Below are 24,585 nucleotides of genomic sequence, written 5' to 3'. Positions count from 1 at the left end.
TGAATGGGTTAATCAATAAGTTTAATTAGCAGCTGCACTGGGTGGCCAAGGTGGTGCTTTCCACTCCTGTGCTTCCAGTCAGGTGAGGAACGGTTCCAGCAGGCAGTGCTGGCTGTTTCTTTTTCCCCAGGAAGTGAATAAGTGGCCACACGCTGATGGAATAATAAGTCAGAGAAAATAGAATAACTTGCTTCGGTTCTAGAAAACACTTCTGTTTTCTGGTTTAGGTGCTGATGTTCAGGTTTAGGTGCTTTATGTTAGATGTTCATTTCCGTGTGCACTGCAGTGGAAAAACTGCAGGAAACTTGCTCCTTATTTTATATTTTTGTCTCTTTGTTTTATGCTACACTTGATGTATGGGAGAGAAAATCTGCAAAATGAGAGATTGGATATTTCTGCATCTGAAGAGTTTTCCTGTTTGCACAGTAGAAGTGTTCCCTGTCCAATAAATCATTGGCAAAATGTTGGTGCCGGTGTGTGGTGGGAAATCAGATTTTGCTATGTTATCTGAATTAAGGCGTTGGTGATTTATACCTTGTTAACCTCATATAAGTTGTAAAGTATTTGATCACCTTAAATATTATCCTTTCCTTTTTATGCAAGAAGCAGGACACAAGGCAGGGGCTTGTAGACCAGTTGTCAAAGAAAAGCAGTAAAGAGAAGAAGCTTTTTTTGACCTGTTTATGTTTACAGGGACGCATTTCAGTTCTGTTTTTCCCAGTGGTGATCGATCAATAAATCAGGAAGTCTCGCTGTTCAGAAGTCGTGCACAGAGATTACACCACCTTACATTTGTTGCCTTTTCCTGTGTGATCCACCTTCAGAAACACCTGTTCCTTTCACCAAGAGCATCTGAACTCCCCAAACCCATTTTGTGCTGTGCTGGAAAACAGGCTTATTTTTCCATTGCAATTACACCAGTTGAACCTATTGGTCCTACAGAAATTCAAACAGGCTTACAAATATTTCATCCATACAAAGCTATCGTGTAATCAGAACAACCACATGCCTATCTATATCAGCACGATGGACACCATTAAAAACGAGCAACAGCAAAACCCAAAGAAGGCAATGCTTTGAGCTAAGCCTGAGCACTGCCTGTTGTTGGTCTCCGTGTGGATCAGAGGTGTAACGGTGCTGAGGAATGCAGCAATGGCAGAGCAGATACATGGGAACGGGCCCTGCAGTGCCATCAGCTCACCCGTCAGTTTGTGTCTGTATTCAGTCAGTGTAACATCACTTTGTTTCTGGGCTGTAGATCTTTAAAACACAAGTTCAGTGTATTGTCAAAGGCAGCATGGGACCGCATTAGCGGTGTGAGGAGAGAGCTGTCCCTTCCTGGACATGGTGGGGGATCCACGTCCATGGGCTGCAGCACTGCAGAAACAAGGATTATATCTTTTCTACTTAAAAAGTGGGCAAAAAAAAAAAAAAAAAGGAAAAAAGTATCATTTTTCTGTAACAGACAAAGAACCTCGCTGGTAAGGTGAGCTCGTTCTGTTGAAGCAAGGCAGCATTCTGCTTCTATCCTACAGCAGAAGGGCCCTTATTGCCCTTTATTGTGGTACTTGAACCTCTCGTTTCTGTGGATGTTTCTCTCTTTAAGCTCAGCACCATCACAGAGCTCCATAGAGCCCTCATGGGAAGCCATGCACAGCACAGGGACACCTGAAGTCAGCATCACATCGAGGCATGGAACACTCCTGTGGCCAAATCCGATCGTCCCTAACAGCAGCAGCTGTAAGCACGCAGACCACAGAAGTAAAAAAAAAAAATCATTGGGTATTTCATATGGTCCAGTAATGGATGGGGAGGTTGGTGGCCTTGTCCGTGGCAGTGGGGTTGAAGATTCATGATCCTCGAGGCCCCTTCCAACCCGTGCCACTCTGTGATTCTGTGATTCATTTCCACACTCGTTTGGCTACTTATTTATTTTTTAACTATAATCTCCCTTTTTCTGTTTTTTTGCTTCAAAGATTTACTTCGGAGAAAAACAAGCAGCCATTCCACAAGACTGAAGTGGAGGCTGTAATTCTAAGTACAGCAACACGGGTACATTAACGACTGTGAGAGAAATAAGGGACGTGCTTGGTAACGTGTCGTTTAACACCGCGCTTTTCTCCGCGGAGGACACGACACCGCTGGCAGAATTCTCACCGACAGCCCGAACTTTCACCACGTTTCGGGACGTGTGAATCAGGGCACGTCCCCGCCGTGCCGCTCCATGTAAAAGCTCAGCACCCAGAGCGGGTGGTGCGGAGCTTCACAGCGCAGGGCAGCGCGGTGCGGGCACAGCATCGGCTCGGCTTCACCGCCCTCAGTGCACACGCGCCCGCTGGCCGCGCCTGCGCGCCGTTCCGTCCAGGCGGTGTGCGCAGCCGCAGTGCCGGGGAAGGGCGCATTTTGAGCCCGGGCAGTTTTTCTCCGTCGGGAGCTGTCGGTACGGGGCTCGGTGCCGTTCCGCCGGGCAGATCGGCGCTGACGGGTCGACGGCCGCGCTGCGCCGGAGCGGCGGCGTCGTGTTTTCGGCTCCTTGTCGGGAGGCGGCCCCGTGCTGCTCCGGCGCTGAGGGGCGGCTCCGAAGTTTGCTTCGCCTCGGGAAGTCCCTCGGACCTGGCCGAAGTGGGGCCGCGGCCGTTCCGTCTGTCACGATCTGCGCCGGCCGGGGGGGAACATGCCCAAGAAGAAGCCGGGGCCGATCCAGCTCAACCCCGCTCCGGATGGCTCCGCCGTCAACGGGACCAGCTCTGCCGAGTGAGTGGAGCCCGGGGCTGGCGGGGCGCTTGCTGGGGGGACGGGCGCGGCCGCCCCTCTCGGGACTCGAACCGGGGGTGCTGAGGGGCTGTGGCGCCGCTCCTTCCCTGCGGCTCCCCCGCCCGAGGTGGCCCGGCTTCAGCAGCGTGCCGTGCCGTGCCATGCCGTGCCGAGCCCCTCGGGCTGAGCTGCCGCGGGGCTCCTCGGCGGGCAGCGGGCGGCGTCGGGGCGGAGAGCAGTGCTGGGCGGGTGCGTGAGGTGAGCGGGAGGGCAGAACTCTGTGTCGGTGATGGGGTCTGTTACGTTCTGAGGTTATGTAATTACACAACGAGGGCCAAATCCTACACTTCTAACAGTGTATTTTTCATAGGTGTGTGCATCAGGAGTCACAGATCTTAGGGAAAGTGTGAGTTTCTTTTTCCTTCCTTGGTTTTAAGCTAAACCAGCACTAATCTGAGTAAATCTTCCAGTAATTAGTGTGTAATGCTGGGTATGTCAGGGGGTGTGTTGGGAGAAAATGCCTTTGAGCTTGCTTGGATGTAACATAGTTAAGAAAAGATGTGGGGTCTGAGCAAGCCACCAGTGTGCCTTGAGCAGAGAATGAGGACAGAGAGTGCAGAACTGTTCCATTTGCTTGCAGGGTTACTGTGGGACTTCAGTTTTGCAGCCGGTGTCAGCACTGCACGGTATTTGTTACAAAAGAGTTTCCGTGAGGTTGGCAGATCTGTGTTCACCGCTTAGATTTTAAGCAGAGGTGATGGGCTTCCTGGTAACAGAGGTGTGAGCTGTGTGTGTGTGTAAGGACGGATTCCTTCCCCTGTATGGTTAGCTCCTTGGATACCCAAGCTGCGCTCTAATGTGCTTATGTTCTGCTGTCAGGGAACACAGTGCAGAACTGCAGCAAGATGTGCACGTCTCAGGCTGAAAGTGTTCCACGTGTGCTGCTGTTGTTGCCACATTTTCAGGCAGGCTCAGATCTTACTTAACCACCTGAGCATCACAGAGCGCACTCAGTATCTTGCAGCTCCAGCTGTGGCACTTCTAGCAAAGTCTTTTGATGGTGAGCTGAAGGATGAGCTCTTCAAAAAGTCTCCCGTGGCAGGAATTTGCAACTGTATCCAAGAAATAAATCTGAAATATTATGCAGGTTTTCTTCTGCATCAAGAGGCAAAAAGGTCTTATTTTCATATTCAGCTGTATAGTACCTTCTAGGTGACTTTCTTCAAGGCACTTGTGGATAAGTCGATTTCATTTTCAGGGATACCTTTTGCACGTTGTTTTTTGATGCAGTAAATGTGATGCATCTATCACTTTCTTGTTTTGCTACCAAAAGTGAATCAGAAGGCTTACTGTATTAAATGCTGTGGTTCTTAAATATTTCTTCATACAGTGAATGTTATCATATTAATTATTTTTACTATCTGATAATGTTGGAAACTTGGGGAGGCTCATGGGAGTACTGGGCTGTGTTTGCACTGATGGGCTGTCTTGCTGCACTTAGTTTTGTGCATTAATTCATTTGGTATATGCATCTCCTGAGCTTCTGCTCTTTGTTATGCATTAGACCTGTATCTGGCTTTTGCCAAGTTTAAAGTTGTATCAGGTATCTTTAAAAAACAGCTCAGTGAAGAAGCAGCTCCAGTAGCCTGTTGTGCATACATAGCCAGAATTAGTTTATCTCATCCTGCAGATATTACATCCTCATTGTGAAAGACTTTAAATTAAGAATAATTGCTTCAGAATTTGGAAATGACTTTGGAATAAAGCTGGAAAAGTTTTGGTTTTCTACTTTTTCTGCAAGGTGATTGATTATCTGCTCGGTAATTTTTCCTCTTGCTCAGCAGTTGAAATAAACAGTAGAGGTGTTTGAGTACCACGCGAATGCTTTGTAAAGCTTTGTTCCTGACTTAATGGAATTTTGGCCATGAGTCTCCAGCCGAGTGATCTTGGCTGCTTCTCTGTTCTTCTCCAGAGCACAGAACCTCTTGAGAAGGGATGAAAAAAAATCTCAAATTATTTAGTGAAGTAAAATGAAGACTGAGAGGTGAGATGGCTGTTCTCTGCAGATGAGTGAAGGAAGTTTTTTTGGGCCTGAAGACAATGTTGGTACAAAACCAAATGGATGTAGGTTGGTAATCAGCAATCTTATGTTAAACATCAGCAACTTGCTGGCTGTCAGTCTGAAGGTTCTGCAGCATATTCTGAAGAGATTATGGGGGGCCGTGTACCCTTGTTGGCTTTAAAATACCGAAGCTTGATATTTCTAGGATTGCGTGCATATGCTTTCTGCTTCCTGGCAGAAAGGAAGTGGAAAAGGCAGGAATAAGAGGAGATGACTCAGGTGAATCAGGGTGCCCTGCTTCCTGCACCTCCTGCCCGTGTCCTCATCCTTGTTTGGCACTGGGAGTTCATTGACTGGAGTGAGAAAAAGCTTGCGGTGTGAGGTGTGTTTGAAATATGTGCTGGGGCTTGATTCTAACTCACATGAATATGTTTTAAACCCTGATGAAGTCTTATAAAGGAGAATGGAGGTGCCTGTGATGTAAATATGCAGATACTGGATATTTTCCTCAATTTCATAATGTATTTCTCTGACAGCAGGTTGTGTATTTGTAGCATGTTATGCGTAGTTATTACTTTAATAATTTGTACAGTGTATTTTGCTTCTCTCTGGTGCCTTCCAAATCCCCTGGCTGCCCTCCTGGTGCAGCAGAGAGAACTGGCTGAGATCCTTCTGTGCTGGGAGCTTCGCTCCTACTTTGATGCTTCCTGCTGTGGAGCAGTTATTGCAGGGCTGGCCCTGTACTGCTGTCCTGGTGCCTTGTTGCTTGAGATCATCAGGATGAAGCCAAGTGCCACTTGCCAGCTGCTGGCTTCTTCATTTATTTTCTGGTACTTTTGGAGCTGTGCAGGCATGCATGTGTGAAGATTTCCCAGAGAAAATGGGAGAAAGATTAAAATTGAATGTAATGAGAGGGATACTTCTGCTCTTTTGGCCGATGTTTTTGGGATGGTTCACTCTTTAGCAGCTAAAAAACTACTTTCTCTTCCTCTAAAACTTCTTTTCCTTGTCCCTTGGAATATCTGACAGCTGTTACCAATTGCTAGAAATTCCTCAATTTATTTAAAAGTCAGTGTTTTTTATTGACTGCAAGGTATAACTTACCAGTTGGACTGCATAATGGGTTTGTCTTCCATTGGTCTCAGGATTTTGCATTAAAATTCCCATGTCTAGAGCTGTTTATATATTTATGTAAAACCTGATTAAATCCATATCTTGAGACAGAAGTTGTGTTTAATGATAGATCAGGTATATAGGATGTTTAGGCATATATCAGAGGCTATTATCAAATGTTCATTTGAAGAAGTGAGAGACAGTCCATATATTTTTGTCATTGAACAGAAAAATCCAACAAGCCTCAAAATGTGATGAAACCTTATAATTTTTTGTGTTCCTTTGTCTGTTGTGGAAGTGATTAATGCTGCAGTTAAGCTGTGTGTTAGTGTTTGTCACTGCTTACAGTCTTTAATTTCAGAAGAGACACTTTGTGATTGCTTTGCCTGCCCGTCGCTTACATTTAGCTCTGTCTGCCTATTGCCATAGCTACTCCGAAGCCGAGCTGTTTCCCTTTGCTGAGTAAATAAAGATGACTACTGTCTCTGGTAATATAATTGGAACTTTCCAGAAATGCCTGGAACTTGGATTTAGTGTCACTGCCTTTCTATTGTGTAAGCATTTATATTGAGAAGGCAATTGCAGTTAAGTACTGTTTTTTCCCCCCCCAGTCTGTTTAAAGAATTCCAAATACACAACTTGTGTATCCTCCTGTCAACTGATTTCTCCCCAGAGCAGGCTAAGCTCTGATTCCTGCTCTAGAGGAATAGTGTGGTGCTCATCTCAGGTGTGACACGGTGAGTTATCTTATGAGGTAGAATAGCAGAGTAAAATATTCTTGTCGAGCTGCATTAAAAACAGTATGAAAGAACACTTCTATTTAACTAGAAGAAAATGTGAAAGGAAAGGTGGAGTTAACATCTTCCTTTAAGGTGCTGTAAGGAGGCAGCTCTTTGAGAGGAATGCAAGCAAACACTGCCTCAGGTTTGTATCACCTTAGGAACTGTGTGTATATATATATATATATATATATATATATTTTTTTTTTTTTTCACGGGATGTGACTTGAGAGAAAGTCCAAAGATGTTGTGGAGTAACTTCCTGTTACCAGCAAAATCCAGTTGTAAGGGAGCACTCAGATTCTTAACATATGTTAGCTTTTTCTTGTTGCTTGCTAGCTGTTCTCTTTCAGTTCATGAAGGAAGGCTCTGACTTAGCTGCCATGATCTAGGAGTACAGCTGCTTCTATTTGATTGTCAAAGAATAATTTGGGAATTATCCAAAAGTGGTTTGAACTCCAATTTGTATTGAAATGTTCTGAAGTTGTTTACTGTGTGTCTCGCAACATGTGTGTTTGTCAGTATCCTTCTGAAGGCAACTTCAGTTTGGGCTTTGAATAGTTGGCTGGAGTGGGAGGCTGGTTTTTATTTCTGTGGTCTTCAGGCTTGCACTGAAACCTGGAGGGATGTGAGGGGAGCAGCAGTCAGAGGCTGTGGGGAGCAGGCCTTGCTCTGAGTTTCTCCTGCACAGAGCAAAGTTTCTTGCTCACTTTTCCTGGCTATCAGTTTAAATGAAGTGAAAAGAAGATCTTTGCCAGTTTGTTCATTGTAATGCTTGCTGTGTCACTTCTGCTTGTTGGCTTTGCATTTACTTCTGTATAGATGATTATTATTTTAAAAACACAGTCTGCTGAGAGGCAGCCCCTGTGTGGAACTCCTTGGACTTCAGGGTGTTTTCACATGTGTGCAGTGTGCTGGGAGGTGGGATCTGAATGAGCTGGCAGGATTGCAGTTTTGTTAAATGTGTACACAGAATTACTGCAGAGCTGGAAACACCTAAGGGGGAAAAAATCTTCCTTTCTTCCCACTGCCTGCTAATGAAGAATTAGCCGGTGCGTGTGGTATGAGAACACGTTTTAGGCATCATGTCATAAATGCTGGATGCTTTTAAGAGAAGCGTTTTGTTGTTTGCTAAGTTCTCCAAATTTAGGTTAAAACATATGTAGTGAATTACTTAATCTGCTTCAGTCTGACGCTGTCCTTCATTGAATTCCAAGTAACATTTTAATAATAAGCTAATAGAGCCCATGATATGTCAAAACAAAATAGTAAAAGCTTGTTTAAGTCTTACCTCTTTACACTGTTTGTGGATGCACGTGCTGGGAAAATACTTCAGTAAGCACACACAGCTGATACACAAGTAATAACTACTGCAAGTGGCAAGTTGACCTGTGCTGTTCTTAATTGCAGACTGGAGGCTGTCTGCCAGGTGTGGATGTAGGAAAGATTTGTAGGACAGTTAGCACTGATGTAAGAGTGTGGAGTCATGTTGTGCTTGGGTGTTATTGCCCTCATGGAAACTTACTGCCATTCCTCACGACTTTGTCATTGTTCGGAAAGCCTCAATCAGTTTAGGAGCACCAAATGAACTAGTGTTGCTGTATTCTGCTGGGATCTGAGGTAAGCCATGTGCCAGCTGCTAGTTTGGATCCTGACTTTTTTTTTCTGCCATCTGCAGATAGAATTACAAAGGTGGGATTTCACAATGGGACACATGCGAGATCCTGCTGCTCCAGAGCCTCTGTTCTCTTGCTCTGCCTGTGTGTTCCTGGTGCTTTCCTTGTCCCATCTCTTCCAGTGAACCATTGATCTGTGTTGAACTAAGAGCTTTCCTCTCTGAAGAATCTCAGATAGGTTTGGCAGGTGATGTTTTGCAGTTGTTTAAATGCCTGTGTTCTGGGTGGCTCAGGAATGAATGGCTGGAGCAGAATGGGGCAGAGCAGTGCCTTGTGGCAAGAGCCCTGGTTGTTGTAGGGTTAAATGGCAGTGCCTGCAAGGGACACGGAGATGCACTGAAATCCAGCAGTTACAACAACTTCTGATCAGTACATCTTTGAATTGAATAGCCCTAGATTTTCCTTTGGAGAGGACCAGATTACTTCTGAGACCTTTCAGTGTTACTTAGCAGCTGAAAATCTGAAAATGACCCTTTTTTTTTTTTTTTTAATTAAAAAAAAAAAAGTTGGAAAGGAACTAGGCAAATCTCCTATGCACTCAAATTATTTGTTTGGCATGTCAGTAGTGCTACTGTTGTTAATGTGGGCAAAGGATGTTTGCTGCAGCATTGTCTGGAGGAACTAAAAAGCCTTGAGAATTGTAGGGAATTTTCTTGCGGCAGGAAGTTCATCAGGCAGCTGTTGGAGTGGGTATCAAGTGAGTTTTGGAACGTGCATGGGAGGGATGTTCTGAAATGAACGGAGGAAGGAATTGTCTGTTGGATGGTCTTCACATTCCAAACATTCTCATACAAAAGCTCCCCCCCATGCTCTTTCCCACGTTTCCCTCCGTACAGCTCCTGGCAGCTGCATTTGTTCTCCATCATTGCCCTGTGGGTGGGCTGTGGTTGGAAGATTTCTGGATCCCACTGCCAGAGCACCAGCATGGCTGTCCTAGGGAGCAGTTTAGATGGCAGCATCAGTTTGTAGCTGGCTGAATTTTGGGGGAGGCTGTTCTTTCTCCCTAAGAGCAATGCAGCTTTTGTTCTGTAGGCTTACTGATACATTGTTAGAAATGAGCAATCAGATGATTTCTGGTTGATACATGTTCTGTATTAGTTACTCGAGCAGTCTCTATTATGCTTAAGAAAGCTGCCTGCCAGTCAGCGCTGCAGGAAGTGAGCAACTGGGGAAGACAGACTCACTGCTAGAAATCCCTTTGCAAACATCTGGTGAGAAGCTGTCCTTAACTTGACTCAGTCCGAGCAACAGGAGAGTCAATTGCAGCAGGGCTTTTCCTGCTGACAGCAGGAGGAAGTGCAGGGGGCATCTGTTGCTGTGATACACCTGAGAGCAGAGCAGGCTGCACCACGCTGCTCCCCGTGTGCGACTCCTGCACAGACGAGCACCTTCCTAAATACCTACCTGAAGGCTTTCAAAACAAAGCTTCCTGGAAGCTTGTTTCTTTTTCTTTGTGTTGTTTTTATGACTCTTTGCTCTTCTAGAGCTTTTTCCTGTGTGGTGGGAAGATGAGTCAGTGGCTCCAATGCAAGAATCTGATATAAAGGATGAATATTCTACAAGGAAATTAACACTTTCTTTTTGTATAGAGATATTCTGCCTTTATATATGGGTGTATGTATATGGATATTTCTGTACATATAAAATCCAAATGATTATTTCCTTTAGTAAATGGTAATATTAGTAGTACTCTGTCTTAAATCTCCTTCAAATTTGGGGAAAGATCTAAATGTTCTGTTTAGTTTTCTCTGAGTCCCAGCTATAGCTTTTGTTATGTTTTTATCTGCATATTCAGGCACTTCTTTCCCCATCCCTGATGCTCAGTTGCAGCTCTTGGCAGCATTCCTGCTCCTCTGCTCTGCTCTGCCCCTGAGGCTCGGAGTTGTGTTCTTGGCGCTGGGGCATTGCAAGCAGATACTGTAACTCCTAGCCCTAGCCCTTGCTTTTATTAAATTCTACTCAAGGGTTTGGAGACTTACTTAAAATATTTGAAAATCAGGACATGGCAATGCACACGTGTGGGCTGGTGATTAGAACTTGATAAGATCTGTTTATCCTCTGTGTTGTTTTGAATCTCCATCAACCTTGTGTCCATAAGGAAGCGTGGATAGCCCTGTGGCTGGGAATAGCAGCAATGGGTGCACAGCTGTGTGTGGCAGGAAGGTGCAGAACTTGGTGATGCAGTTCTTGGGAGTCTTTTAAAATAGAGATTGCAGAGTTAATTTGCTACAAACTTGTCTTTCAACACTACAGCAGGTCCAGAGAAAGCAATTGACTGAGCAGGATGCTGGTTGTAAAGCTTAGCCACAGCATCAAATGTGGGAAGTGGGCTGGAGCCCTGCTGGCAGCTGCTGCTGCTGCCGCCCAGGTTGGAGGTCTGTAACCAAATGGTGCCTGCGAGCAGCTGCCGAAGGCTCCAGGAGCAAAAGGTGAGCTCAGCCTTCAGATCAGATGTGTAATCTGACAGTTCTGCTTGTTTAGGGAAAAAAAAAACAGCACAACAGTCTGAGAAGTTCTGTGGTGCACTGGTTGGGCTTGAGCAAAACACAAATGCCTACCTCGTGGCTCAGCCATGGGGACTCTCAGCTTGTGCCAGTTGTTAGAGACTTAACATTGCTTTGCATTTTCTTTAGAACACACACGTTTTGGTTTTAGATAAATGAGAAATATATTTTAAGTAGAATTGGCCTGGCAGGAAGCTTTTCAGACAGGAAAATTTGGGTGAGTTTCACATACCTTTTACTGAGAAATAGTTGTGATTTGGAATGATCTGCTTTTTCTCCAAATGTGCCATGCCATCTCTGCATCCTGAAAACAGAATGATGTGTTGAGGTGTTAATTTTAATGCTAGTCAAGAGCACTTATATTGGGCAATCCTGTGTCCCATAGGTCCTTCATAAATAATCATTACCTCTAATATGCAATACTGAAAACGAATGGGAGTTGGAAAACTGTATTTTTCCCACGTTGATCGCACAGAGTGAGGTCAGATCTCTGTGGTGTTTTATTTGCACGCTCTCTGAGGCTGCCCTGGAGTCAGCCCAGAAGCAGAGGCACCTGTCCTGTGAGCTGTGGACTGCTCAGATCACATTTTCCATCCTATTCTCTGACCTGTACTTTGCTAAAGACAAAGTTAAATTATTATTATTATTATTTTTCCCCCAAAAGCCTTATTGCCCAGGTTTGGCACTGTCAAACAAAACAGCCGTTTGTCTTCTCAGTACTGCAGAATGCCTTCATGTTCTTCCTATTTTGTTTCAACTCCCTGGTTGAGGTGGTTTGTGGAAATAATGTAGTGAACTGCCTACTTTCTCCTTTAGATTGACAGCTGAGTAGGCTTGGGGAAAGTATTACTGTCACTGTTCTAGAAAACAGCCCCTCAGCTTGTGTCCTCATCTGACAGCAGAGCTGCAAGTGAATGTACTTCTTTATGCTTTCTCTTTTGCTAATTGTTCCGCTTGCAAAACCGATAGTGATAGCTTTGAACAGCTATGTGACAAATCGCTGTTAAAGATGGCATTGGGTTTCTGCTTTCTCTTCCAGTTTCATTCTTTTCTCAAGTAGACTTTGGGCTTGAGTGTAGCGTTAATGCAGACTTCAGCATTAATTTAGGTTTTGTTAAAGTGAGCTTAAAGAAAATCTCAAGGATGTAGAGTACTGTAAGTGTGAACTAAGAGCAAGAAGCTCTCTTCTCTTACTGCATTACGTAGCAGAAGACTATGGCAGTATTTCTCTTCCCTTTCTCAGCTCAGAGAGCGGCAGTGCTCTCAGGTGCCTAATGCATCTCCTTCAGAAATGCTTTCTTCAGTGCTGAGGTGGCTGCCCCTAAAAGTGTGAACTGAAGGCTCCTCTTGCCTTCCGCCCGTGTACAGAGGGAGCACTCTTTGCAGAATCGGTTGCTCCTCTTCACCCAACGTAAGTGTGAAAATCAGAGCAAGGAAAGAGAGTTGCTCAGCAGTATCCCCTCGCTCACTGGTATGAGGCATCCTGTAAGCAGGTGCAGAGGGGGAACTTCTCCCTGAACGTCAGAGGATGGGAGGTTGCTGCTGGACTCGAGAGTGTTTTCTGTGTGGTTGGCTGGGAAGTGCTCTGTAGTCGAGTTCTGTTGTGCACTGTGATACTTCAGAGGTTACAGAAGTACTGCGTGACTGTTACTGTTTTAGAATGTGAAAAGAGAGAAGCAGAGTCAACTTAATGGGGAGGATGTGACCTGATGGAGTGCAGGCAGGGGTGATTCCACCTCCAGAACACCTGTGAGTTACTGCTGCCTTTGTAAGAGGAAAACAACCCCAAACTTCTATTGAATGTGAAGTTGAAATTTTGGTTGCTTTTGACTTATTTTCTTCATCGAGATGAGAAATCTTGTAATAATTGCCGCTGAAGTTCAGGAGTTAAGACAGTGCTTTATAACGTGGTGTTGTCAGCTAGCTGTACAGCATCTTCACCCATTCCTTCCCACTGATGAAGGAGGCAATTATTGAACACGTCCTGTGGGATTACACTGTGTCTTTAACAAATGGGGAGAACAGCACTGACCTCCCTGCTGCTTCATTCAGTGGTCACGTTACAAAGGCTGGATTCTTTCCCTGGTGCACTGTGTTAGTGTGTGCTTGGCTTTGGAACTGATAGCAGTAAATTGGATGATAACCTGGTGCTTCGGTCCTGCTTTGATGGAACCCTGGCAAAGACATAGCTTTGTGACAGTGAAAAAACAGCTCCAAGACTGCAGGAGGTAATGGTGATGAATTTTAATAGGAATCTGTCTTTTTGAGTAAGTTCTGTGCAAGATTGAGTACCTCCTAGTGCTGCTTCTGGAGGCGGCTGTTGGCACGCCTGCGTTCTGCTGCTTTTAGAACTTCCATGGCATCTCTGGGGGTCCTTCTGTAGCACTGTACTGTTTATTCCATCTTCTGTATTTGCTTTTTATGGTTTGATTTGTAAAACTTGGAGTGCAGTGATGTACCTGTTACCTACACGTCTGTTCCTGTGTGTTCTTTGCTCTTCAGTGTTGTTCTGCCTTCGTGCTGTGATGGTCCAGATAATGGTCCCAGTTACTGGTTGGGAGCAGGATTGCTGCAGAAGCCAGAATCCAAGTCTGCAGCTTCCTAACTCTCACTTCCCTTGAATACTGGAGCTAGAATAGTACCAGCTATTTTAATGCTTCAAATACCCTTATTTAATCAATTTCAAATGCCCCAACCAAGTGACCAGAATGAGAGAGGGTTTAAAAAAAAAAAGTAACAAAGGGCAAGACAGAAGGTAACTGTAACCAACCACCTCCGGTTACTTTTATAATCTGGGCAGTAATTTGGACAGTGACTTTCTTGGGGTGAATTTCTTTGAAAGTTTTCAGATTCACTAATTTTACAGTTAAATAATTGGTTCTGAAAAATGGAAGTGAGACCTGAGAACTGAACTGCAGTTACTGCACATCACTGCAGGTAAGGGAGGCCCTGCCGTTAAGCTTGGAGCACGCTGCTGGTTCCGGTCCTGGTTTGCTGTGTGAAACTGACAGGCGTTCTGAGGCTTTGTTTTTCCCCTCTGGAGAAGTGAGTCTGGCCTCAGATGGGAGCAGAGATCTGTTTTGCCTTCATATTTTTTTGCTACCATGGCCATATTCTTGATAAGTGGAGAAACCTGACGTGTTTGTTTGAACAAGAGCACCAGCTGTGACTTATGCAGTCAGGCAAGGAAATGCCTCTCTCTAAGTGCAGAGTTTGAGATTGAAACAAGCAATTTTTTTTTTATTTAATCAAATGTAATGCATACCTGTATAAAACTAACACAGATGAAATGAATGCTGTCTTAGCAAGTTGTTGTCTGTCATTCCAAAGCATCAGCCTGACTGAGTGTTTGTTCCCTCACACTGACACGTTGTCTGCTCCAGGCCATGTGCACAGGCATCCTGGTGTTGTCTCCAGGCGCAGAAAGGCTCTTCTGCTTCAGAGCAAAAACTCAATAGCTGTTTTCTCCCAAGCAGAGTGAGGAAAGCGATGTCGGGTTCTGTTCCTGTGGCTCTGGTTCCTCTATTGTTCTAAGTGAGCAGCCCTGCCTTAAGCAGTCTGTGAAATGACAGCGAGTTCAGCATTCCTGCTCAGAATTTGTGCAAGAATGCAGGGATGGCTTCTTGCCAGGGCAGATTGGAAGGGTTGTTTTTGTTGGCTTTTTTTTCCCAAAGGAAATTGAAGTTCCCTGATAAGGTCTCAGTGGGTGACCTGGAAATAAAGCATCTGGTGATATATCTGCTTCATTTTAATGTTAGTAATCAGGGTTCAAAAATGTTTCTTTGTGGGTTGTCTTGCGAGTCAGTCTGATGTACAGACTTGTGATGTTCTTACGAGCTGTGCTTGTTATCTGCAGAGGGAAGCTCCTTGGGATGCTCTAGGATGTTTGGCTGCCTTCCAGTTTGATGCTGCTGGTATGAAGCACTTGATGAGGCCAGAAATGAGGTGGCATTTCCTTTTTGTAGGATAGCTCAGAAATGGAGCACATGCACCATAAGGTTACTTTTATTTCTGTGGTATAATTTCAGTAGAAAAAGTTTCTCAGTTTACTATGTAAGACTGTTCTGGCTTTGAGCAGCATTTCCTCAAGTGCATTCACCCAGGGCAAATATTTCTATGGAACTTGTTCTTTATTTTCTCTTTTTAGCATGCAAATAGACATTACTTTCTCATCGTTTGCTAATCCTATGCCTGGACTGATTAAATACAAAAACAAGTGACTGAACACAGCTCACCTTTCTATCAGAGGTCTCATTCTGTCACCTTTGTTTATCTCCTCGAAGTGTTATCACTTCCTACGTTAGCTTTGATTGCATCCTGTCTAACATGCTTAAACTGATAAACCAAATAAGAGTGTGTCATTGCTTAAACTTTGAGTGATCATTTGACAGGGAAGAGCTGTGAATGCTTGTGGGCTTTATATTATTTACGTTGCCTGTATCTTGGGCTGCACTCAAATCTAAATTGTTATCGTGTCTGGAGGTGCAGGCTTCCTAATTAAGAAGTTGAGGGTCTCACCCTGGGACTCTGTCCCATGGAGTCTGAGTGTTTTTTGTCCTTGTGTCCTGGGGGATTGGCCTCGTCCTCACAGCACCATCCTGGCTGCTCAGGGAACGTGCCTCTCTGCTGTATGTTTTATCAAGTGATGAATAGAAATGGTTCTTTTGCTTACTGCTGAATCTTAATTGTATTTTTTTTATTATTATTATTCTTAATGGAGAGTGGTATAGAGTGTAGAAGCAGATTCTCTTCCAGTCTTTCATTCTGCATTCCCAAGTGAACATTGCCTTAAATTTGGCTGAACAAATCAGATATTTGCTGTTATTGTTTATTCCTGTGGAAACCTACAGTTTCAATTGGAAACAGAATTGTAAGTCAGCATTTAAGTTTTCAAATAACTGGGATGGAGTGTTTTCTCAGGATCTGAAGTCTAATTATTTAAAGAATTAACTATTGATACCTAGTTGAATTAATTATATAGTTGTGTGAAAAATCAATGGATTAAACACACAGACTCTGTTGGAAATGACGATCCTTGGTAATCCTTGGTAATGGTAACCCTTGAAAACGTGGGACTAAAAACAGCTTGGGGAGATGTGCAGTGATTCATGAGATCTGTGATCAGGAATGCTGCTGAGTCATTAAGCCCACTCCTGTTGATACCAGAGCTTCACATGTGTGCATTCAGACAGCACCTCAACGATGCAGGAAACAGGGTATTGCCTGCTTGTGTTTGTCACTGCTTTATCTGGAATAAAATGCTGCTTTATTAAAACAGAGATCCAATAATATCTACCTCGTGAGTCTGTGCCTTCTAGGTAACAAATGTACAGGTACAAAATGTAATGTATTCAGTCTGTGAGCTCAATGGTCTATTGCTCTTCCTCTTTCAGCGCTGTTAAGTAAGCTCGAGCTGCCTGACAGCCAGCTTGTTCTTTTTGGTGTGCAGGACAAACTTGGAAGCGCTTCAGAAGAAGCTGGAGGAGCTGGAGTTGGATGAACAGCAGCGGAAGCGCCTTGAAGCTTTCCTTACCCAGAAACAGAAAGTTGGGGAGCTGAAGGATGACGACTTTGAGAAGATCAGTGAGCTGGGAGCAGGGAATGGTGGGGTGGTGTTCAAAGTGTCTCATAAGCCTTCTGGCCTCATCATGGCAAGAAAGGTGAGTGCCTCGAAACCAAGGCGTTTAGAGCAATCTTTATTAAGCAGGCTCTCTGAAATGTAATTCAGGGAAATAAGTGATGCTGACACAAAGGACTGCTTAGTGCCAGCTTACTGGAAAGTAGGAGAAGTTAGTCTTGCTTATCCTGTGCTTCTGATTTCTCAGAATTAGCATTCGGTGTTAGTGATGAGAGGTTAAGTATTGCTTCCCCTCTTTCATCTTCTCCTTTCCCTTCATTTTGACATATGGGATCTTTCCAGCTGTGTTTGTCTTTCAGAGAAAATGCAGTCGCCTCTCTTATAAGTAGGAGGCCAAAAGCTGCAAGTTAGGGAAAGCAGTGATACCTTGTACTCTGGGTCAAAAGTTTAGAGGAGTGGAAAAAACATACACTCTGCAATAGCTTCCTTTACAGCTGCAGACCAGGAAAGGGCCTCTAGAGGATACTGAAAAAAAATGAAAGCTTAGAAAACTTAAGATGAGGGAATGTGCTGGAATACAGTGATGTTTCCTGTTTTACAGTTTCCTTTTGGGTGGAGGTGGATTCTGTGCAAAAAGGCACTCAACCTTCTGGGGATAGTGCATATCAGTGATTCAGCTTTATGCTGCAGAACCAATAGCACTTGTGACCTACCTTATAAGAGAAGTGAGAGTTTGTTCCTTAAATAGCTTGATATTTTAAATCTCATATATAAGAGGAGCTTTCACTTTCTCTCAAAATCCCTGGGAACCAAATACAGTTCTGGAGATGCAGCTGTGACTCCATAGGACTATTTCTGTTCTGGTACCTCATGCCTCTTCCTGAATGATGTTCCCTGCACAGTGGCACTTCTTAAGGATCAGTTTGTCTGGACATGCATCAATGTACCACAGTGGGTCAGGAAGCCGGCAGGGTAACCTGCTTCATGGGAAACAGTGCAGCCTTCCAGCATGGTAAAACATAGGGCATGCTCAAATGGCAGATGCTGTTATTGCACTGCACTGAAAATTTCCATTTTTCAATCAGGAATTTAAAGAAATTGCTGTAAGCCTTTGAAGAAGAGAGCAGTTACCTTCAGAAAAATAAAGGAAGATGTGCACAGACTGACTTTAATAATAACCATGTTATTATTAATGCTCTGTATAGAGACAGTTGAGAGAAGTGTTGAAAAATGCCTGCTCTAAGGGGGTGGGAATTAAGACAGTGGAAGTCACTGAGGCTTTCTTGAACTAAATAAATTTACCTGATTATTTTTTTACATACTGTAAGTTTAACAGGAAATTTTACCCCAATTCATCAACGTTGGCTGCAACTGAGATGTTTGAACTGCAGTTCTCTTCAATATATTAACTTCTAGTTCCATAATCAGAACTTGAGATTTTGATTGCTTATTTTTTTACTTTCTATCCATATTGGGGGAACTACAAATTCTTCTCTGTTTTATGTGATAGATATTCATTCAAAGTTTGTTTTTGGTAGAACTTTGAGTAGAGGGGAAAATATACCAAAGACTTAGTGGGGATGCAGGTACTACTCCTGCAGCTTGTGGACAGAAACATCTACCTCCTCAAAAATTTACATATGAAAACAGCATCCTGTTGATAAACTTGTCTTACCCTCAGGTCTTGCATGTGACATTCTGTAGTCCTACCAGATGCTGTTACTGATTTATCAGACCCTAACTTTTTTCAGTGTAGCAGTATTACCTGTCAGTAATGGCGTAGTGTCAGTAGTTTTAATAGACTTTCCTGTAATAGCTTTTACTCCTTAAAACTTTTAACCAAAATAGGATTTTTTTGGCCGCTTTTTAATGAGAAATTCCTGAAAGATTTGGAGGTTCTCGCTCAGAGATGGCATGGAGACAGAATACATGGAGAACATCTGTTGGATTATATAATGCAGTCTATTTTAGGGATAACTTCTTCATGTTTTTTGCTCTTAATCTAGTATTTCTCACGAACAATAATGCTTCAACTTCTTCATGCTGTATTGTAGTGTTTTGTCTTTCCCTTTGTTGCTATGAAAATAAGAATTACTTTAGAGTTGAGCCACAGGGAGCTGTGATGGGAAAGGGCCTTGGGAGGCTGCGAGGGCTGACCTGCTCGAAGCAGACACTTATATGGTCAGAGTGGGCTGGGTTACCCTTCTGGGCTTTGGAAACTTCTGGGGCATAGAGCCTCACACCCTCTGAACAAACTATTCTTTCTGGAAGATCCCTTGCCACTAAGAAAATAATAAGGATGGATTATTTTGCAGTTGATTCATCTAGAGATCAAGCCAGCTATTCGAAACCAGATCATCCGTGAGCTGCAGGTTCTACATGAGTGCAATTCACCATACATAGTGGGCTTTTATGGAGCTTTTTACAGCGATGGGGAAATCAGCATTTGCATGGAACACATGGTAAGTGCATACTAATCAGTTGTAACCTGAAGTTTTTAACAGGCTGTACATTCAAAATGTGTCAGGAGTTCACAAAGTGGACTTTCTTGTGTGAGTAAAGAACCTGAAACCGTTTCTGATTCCCAATTTCTTCTCCTATATCCATGGTACTTTATATGCAATATTTCAGAATTCATTCTGATCTTGCTCTTCAGATGCTTGTTCTGGTTTACTTTTGATTTTCTACAGTATTAAGAGCGTGCAGATGACACTGGCTGCTATGACACCTGCAGGGTCCTTAGTAGCTCTCATAACGAGACAGAACTTCTTGTGCTTCAGATGAATCCATGTTTTGTCTCTTCCAAATTTTTACAGGAAATGCAGACAAAAATTGCTTCCCAAGAGGTGAACAGGCCCACAGGGAATTCAGACAATGTTTTAAAGACCAAAAATATTTTAGTGAGTTTCATTTTAATAGAAAAGTACTCATTATTCTGGGCACTCTGTGGCTCCCTGTGGTTATAGAAAGGCAAATGTGAAGTCAATTTTCTGTAATTAAAGGTTAATGAATGTTTTTCTTGCTTATGTGAGGAATTTTGTAACAACATGCCATACAGTAAGTCTGAAGACTTCTTTCCCTGACAAAACTGTTTCTTTGGAGAGAAATCTTACTTTCTCTGGAAAGTACATGTGATTGTTTTAGTGCTTCTCTGGTCTTCTCCTACTGAAATTTTTAGAAGAAATTGATGGTTGCTTAGGAACAAGTAATCACGATCCATTTTTTTTTTTTTAAAGCATGTTCTAGCTGACTAGAAAGTGTGCACACTCCTAAAATACAAGTGACTATTGGGAATTACAAAGAACTTAGCATCTCAGAATTAATGGTAATGGAAAGCAAGAAAAATGTTAACATAACTGGGCATTGCTTACATAGATGATTAAATGCCACGGATGTTCACATCTGCAAGGAATAAAATAACAGCAGCAACTGGGATTTGGAAGTTCCTTAGCAGGGAATGGTATCTCTGGTGGTGGATATCTTTTCAATGGAAGAGAAGGCAGTGTGAAATCCATTGTTTCAGTGCTGAATTGAATGGACTAGAGCCAGGATTTTATGAAAAGAACAGCTGATTAAGGAGGTATGGAACAACGAAGGTGGATTACTTGTCTTAATTAAGTGATTAAGTTGTTGACGTAATGCAGATCACTAGGTGGGAAGTGCATTCTTTTTGGGAAAGAGATTAGATGAATCTCCTTTCATTTAATTAACATCAGTCAAAGTCCATACTTTAGCAAAACGTGTTCAAACAAATTACAGGTGGAAAAGACCTGGAAACTGGCGACTTCAGGGTTTGGTATTTTAGGTGGATAAACTCCAGATGAATGCTTAGTCTTGCTTAGCAGCAGGTATTTGACATGCAAAAAGGTTGGAGTCTGTTCCTGAAAGATGCTGATGTTTGCAGCCAGCATTTCCAGGCAGCTGAGTTGTATTGAGCCTCTTCCAGAATTGCAGCTATTCCTCAGGGGGTAAGAAGAGGTTCTTTCTCTTCTGTAAGAAACTTGCTGATATAACTGTCCTGGCAGAGATAGCTGTCAAGAGGTGCAGTCTGCCTATATAATACTTCATCTATTTGGGTTTATGTGTATTTGTACACTTGTGTATATATTTATACATATCTACTGGTGCATTTTTTAATCAAGTGGAGAACTTTATTACCATTTCTTACTCATAAGACTTTTAGGTGTTAGTCTTCAAATTCTAAAGCTTTTTATTCTAGCTTTTCTCCTTTCTTCACCATCTAGATATGCAAACTGCCAAAGGGTGGGTTAAGGCAGGAGGAAATGACTTGGTCGTGCTGGATTTCTGCCTCCATTACTGGCAGATATGATCTGTTTTTTTGTTTCTTCCTTTTAAGCTTGAGAAATGACATTCTGGTGTCTCGGTGTGTTCTGTATTTGAGTGAATCTAAAATTTATGCACAAGCCTTTTGTTGCTTCATACGCTCAAAATACTAAACCAGTTTTGCTTCTTAGAAGCCCTTAGCAACAGTGCAGCGTATTTTACATTGCTTGGGGTGTCTGTGCGTGCATTTGGTTTATTTAACTTCTTAAGATTAGTGAGGCTGTTATTTATGGTGGAACTTCAAGAAACATTTTGTCATGATTTTATGGTTTCTCATCGATATTCCGCATCATTAACTTTCTAACTCCCAGTGCACTGGGTGGTGTAATGTGAATACCAATGGAAAGAGCACAAAACCATGACACACTTATCTACGTTTTGGTGCTTTCTTCCCTTGGAAGCTGACAATCACTCCAGATGCACAGAGCTAATAGAAGTCAGTTTCCTCTCTGTAGGATTTACTCTGGGGACGAGGGGGACAGATGTAATCGTAGAGCTATTAACACCTATCTATTTAAAAAGCAGCTCTATATTTTCCAGCATTTGCACCCTGGTGATCAATAACAAAATATTCAGTACTGCAGTCCTCCTTATTCCATCTTTGGAGGGGAAGAGTATTGTATGATGGTGCATCAAACTGCAACCTGCAGACGCTTGTAGAACTCGAGATGTTTGGTCAACAGCTGTTTGTGGGCAGCCCCTCTAAACAAGTGTCAGGCCATGGAAGCACTCGTATCAAAGATGACTGTGTGAAGTGTTTGAGTAGATGTTGTTCCTGGCCGGAAAGTAAGCATAAAATGGAGTAATTCCCATTAAGGAATGACTTTTTTTCAGATATGAATCATAACAATGCTAAAGTGTGAGAAATAACATTTCTCCCTAAATGCAATCTTCAGACAATAGTATTATATTTAAAAAAATATTTTAGAGAAGTTTGATTAAAGCTTGACTACTGAAATATTTATTCCCAGGACGGTGGCTCGTTGGATCAAGTGCTGAAAAAGGCTGGAAGAATTCCAGAGCAGATACTGGGCAAAGTCAGCATTGCAGTAAGTGTGCTTGTTGCTCCCAAAGGCTGTGGGTGGCTGGGTGTGCATCTCAGCTCAGTAACACAGGAAGCAGCCATTCCAGGACTGAAAGATGTGGCAGAGAGAAGTGTTCCTGGGTTTTAAAGTGTTTGCTTTGAAAAGAAGGCGATCTCTGTATGTGTCACTATTTGGTAGCCCAGAACAAGTCACACACTTCACTGCATTTGCTTTCATTTTCCTCTGTATCAGTGGGTGCTTCTGGGTAAGAACAGAAGTAACAATTCATTAATTGTTGGTTTTTGTTTTGTTTTTTTTTTAATATAATCTTTCTGGTATTTACTGTTCAACAAGCTGTGTGTGCAAAGCATACACTGAGGATCCTCTTGAGTCTGTTTTTCAGTATGAGCTGGAGGGGTAAATTTAAACAAAATATTCACTTGCACTGTTACTGTAACAGAAGCCCCAAAAAGTAATTAGTATTCAGTTAGAATCCTTGTAGAAGAAAAGCACACAATTATCTTTTGTTTCATAAATGTAAAATTTTTATTTTACTTGTTTTCAGGTAATAAAAGGACTCACGTATCTGAGAGAAAAGCATAAAATAATGCACAGAGGTGAGATAAAATTGTATATTGCAAGTCTCCTTCAATGTAATTTTTATTCAAGTTAAAAATACTTCCATGATAAATGCCTTGTGGTTCACTAGGATTTTGATTCAGGGGGCTTTGGGGGTTGTTTTTTTTTTAGCAGTGTAAAGCAAACTGAACATTTCTTACTACAGCTGTCATCTGTCTTCAGCTTCTACTATCCTTACTTTATCTGAGCTCATGCATGCTTCTATTATAACACACACAGAATTTGTCTCTGGTTGAAACTGCTTGCTGCCAGGGTTGCTTGTGTAGTCGGGAGTTGTCTTAGAGCTGGGAATCCAGCTTGAGACAGGGATACTCACTTTGCAAGCAAGATAGGGATACATTAAAGGACCTGAGTTGTTCAACCATATTTTATGTACTGACTTGTAAAAGTTGGTGTTTCTTCCAGCTGTCCTGCATACAACTTACAAACATTTGTCTTGCAGGATAGTAACTTCTATATTTACAGACTTTTAAAAACATTTTTTTTTCTGTAGTTACATCAAATTGTCATTTCTGTACTGCTGGGGTTACTTGATTGTAAAATAAATGCCCTACCTGATTTTCAGCTTAAATTGCCCTTTTAGAAACCTAGCTCTTCCATTAATCTGTGACATGTTCCATGAAAGAAAAATGACACTTGATATGATGAGATAATAAGTTCCCTTGTTCCTGACATGTGTATACTGAAGAGTTAGAAGTGGAGCATTTCGTATCTTGGTTTGAATGGCAGCACTCATGCAGTGATTGTGCACTATGTGTACAGCATGCCAGCTGTTTGCTGAGTCTCGTACCATATGAGACCAATCTTGAGACTGTAAAAATATCTTCATCAGACATTGATGTGTCTGAGTATGTTTGCTAATTGCTGGCCAAGTCTGATTTATGCAATCTGTTGTACGATCACCTTCTACGTGAAGTAGACTGTGTTTATTATACATCACTGTTAATTTTTTAAAGCAATCAAATGCAGCTCTCTGCTGGAGAAAGGAGACTGGAGGCTCCTAGAGACTTCTGATGGTAGTTGCAAAGCCACGTGTCTCTTACAAGTTCTTACATCTCCATTTTACGTTCTTAGCTTTTCAATGACGTTATTCTTTAAGAACTCTTGAAATCACCCAGCCTTGGGTTAAGGGGGCTATCTTGCAAAGCCATACTGAGGCCAGGTCTGCAGCATGGCAACAGCTATGATTTTCCAGACTGCTTCATTCTTGAATCCCAGCTGAAATAAACAGTACTACTAAAAGCACACTTCTTCTGGTGTAACTGAGTCAGCATTATTTTGGAGGCATAGCTGTAATCATTGGAGACTTGTTCTACTTCTCTGCCTTCTGTAGTGTGCACTCTGATGATTGGTCCTGCGCTGACATGATGTGACCAACACTTGACGTGTGTGCCTTGTTCCAGGGTTGGGCCTGGTTTAACAAGGATTTTGGTTTTATGTTGTGATGAGAGCAAGAGGCTTATAAATAGATAATCTCACTAAACACTAGTGTGTGAAAGAAGAGCATAGAAAACCCATTCTGAAATCTCAAGAGAGCAAGGTCTGTGGTAACTCGTTTCCAGGGGGCAATTCAGTCCATCAGTGCATTTGGCATCATAGTATCAGCAACGGTTTGGAATGACCAGGTGGATGAGTGTACTGGGAGGAGCAGAGGTAGATGATGCTGTGAAGTGTCTCTTAGTGGTAAGATGTAAAATGTAAGCGTACAAAAAAGCTGGTGTGGAGGAGAGCTGTTCTAAACCAAAACAGCTGTTACATAGCCAGCAGATCAGTGTGCAGTTCTCAGTGACTGGTTTTGATAGCGTGCGAGACTGGAAAATAAGGTCTGGGGGAGTCTTTGTGCATCCCTGGAACCTTGTAGGCATCCTGCTTTTTTTCTGGTTCTTCGACTGGTTTCACCCATGAACGTAGGACTGCTATGATATCATCATGGACAGGGGTGCACTTCATGATAAGGCTCTTATGGCAAGATGTTAACAGCTTCTCTGTAAACCCCTGCAGGAAATAGTGCCTTGCATTCTGATTGCAAGAGATTGCTGTTAGACAAATAATGCTGAGCTGAAAAGAAGGAATAAAATTAAAAAATCTGCAGAACTTGTCAATGATGCATT

General features: G+C 42.8%; 1 protein-coding gene across 1 annotated transcript in view; it reads left to right on the top strand.

Moving 5' to 3' along the window:
* Positions 1–2,374: 2,374 nt before the first annotated feature.
* Positions 2,375–24,585, top strand: part of MAP2K1 (mitogen-activated protein kinase kinase 1) — a 31,431-nt gene continuing 9,220 nt past the window's right edge. The window contains exons 1-5 of the mRNA XM_052671833.1: positions 2,375–2,754; positions 16,338–16,548; positions 18,782–18,928; positions 21,782–21,859; positions 22,401–22,452. Of these exons, the coding sequence (XP_052527793.1) occupies positions 2,675–2,754; positions 16,338–16,548; positions 18,782–18,928; positions 21,782–21,859; positions 22,401–22,452 (568 nt within the window). The 5' untranslated portion in view covers positions 2,375–2,674. The remainder of the gene's footprint in view (positions 2,755–16,337; positions 16,549–18,781; positions 18,929–21,781; positions 21,860–22,400; positions 22,453–24,585) is intronic.

Source organism: Tympanuchus pallidicinctus, unplaced genomic scaffold, assembly GCF_026119805.1.
Source record: "Tympanuchus pallidicinctus isolate F22 unplaced genomic scaffold, pur_lepc_1.0 scaffold12, whole genome shotgun sequence".
In the NCBI taxonomy this organism is placed as follows: domain Eukaryota; kingdom Metazoa; phylum Chordata; class Aves; order Galliformes; family Phasianidae; genus Tympanuchus; species Tympanuchus pallidicinctus.
Note: the sequence above shows the minus strand (reverse complement) of the source record. Positions and strands in the feature narration are given on the sequence as shown.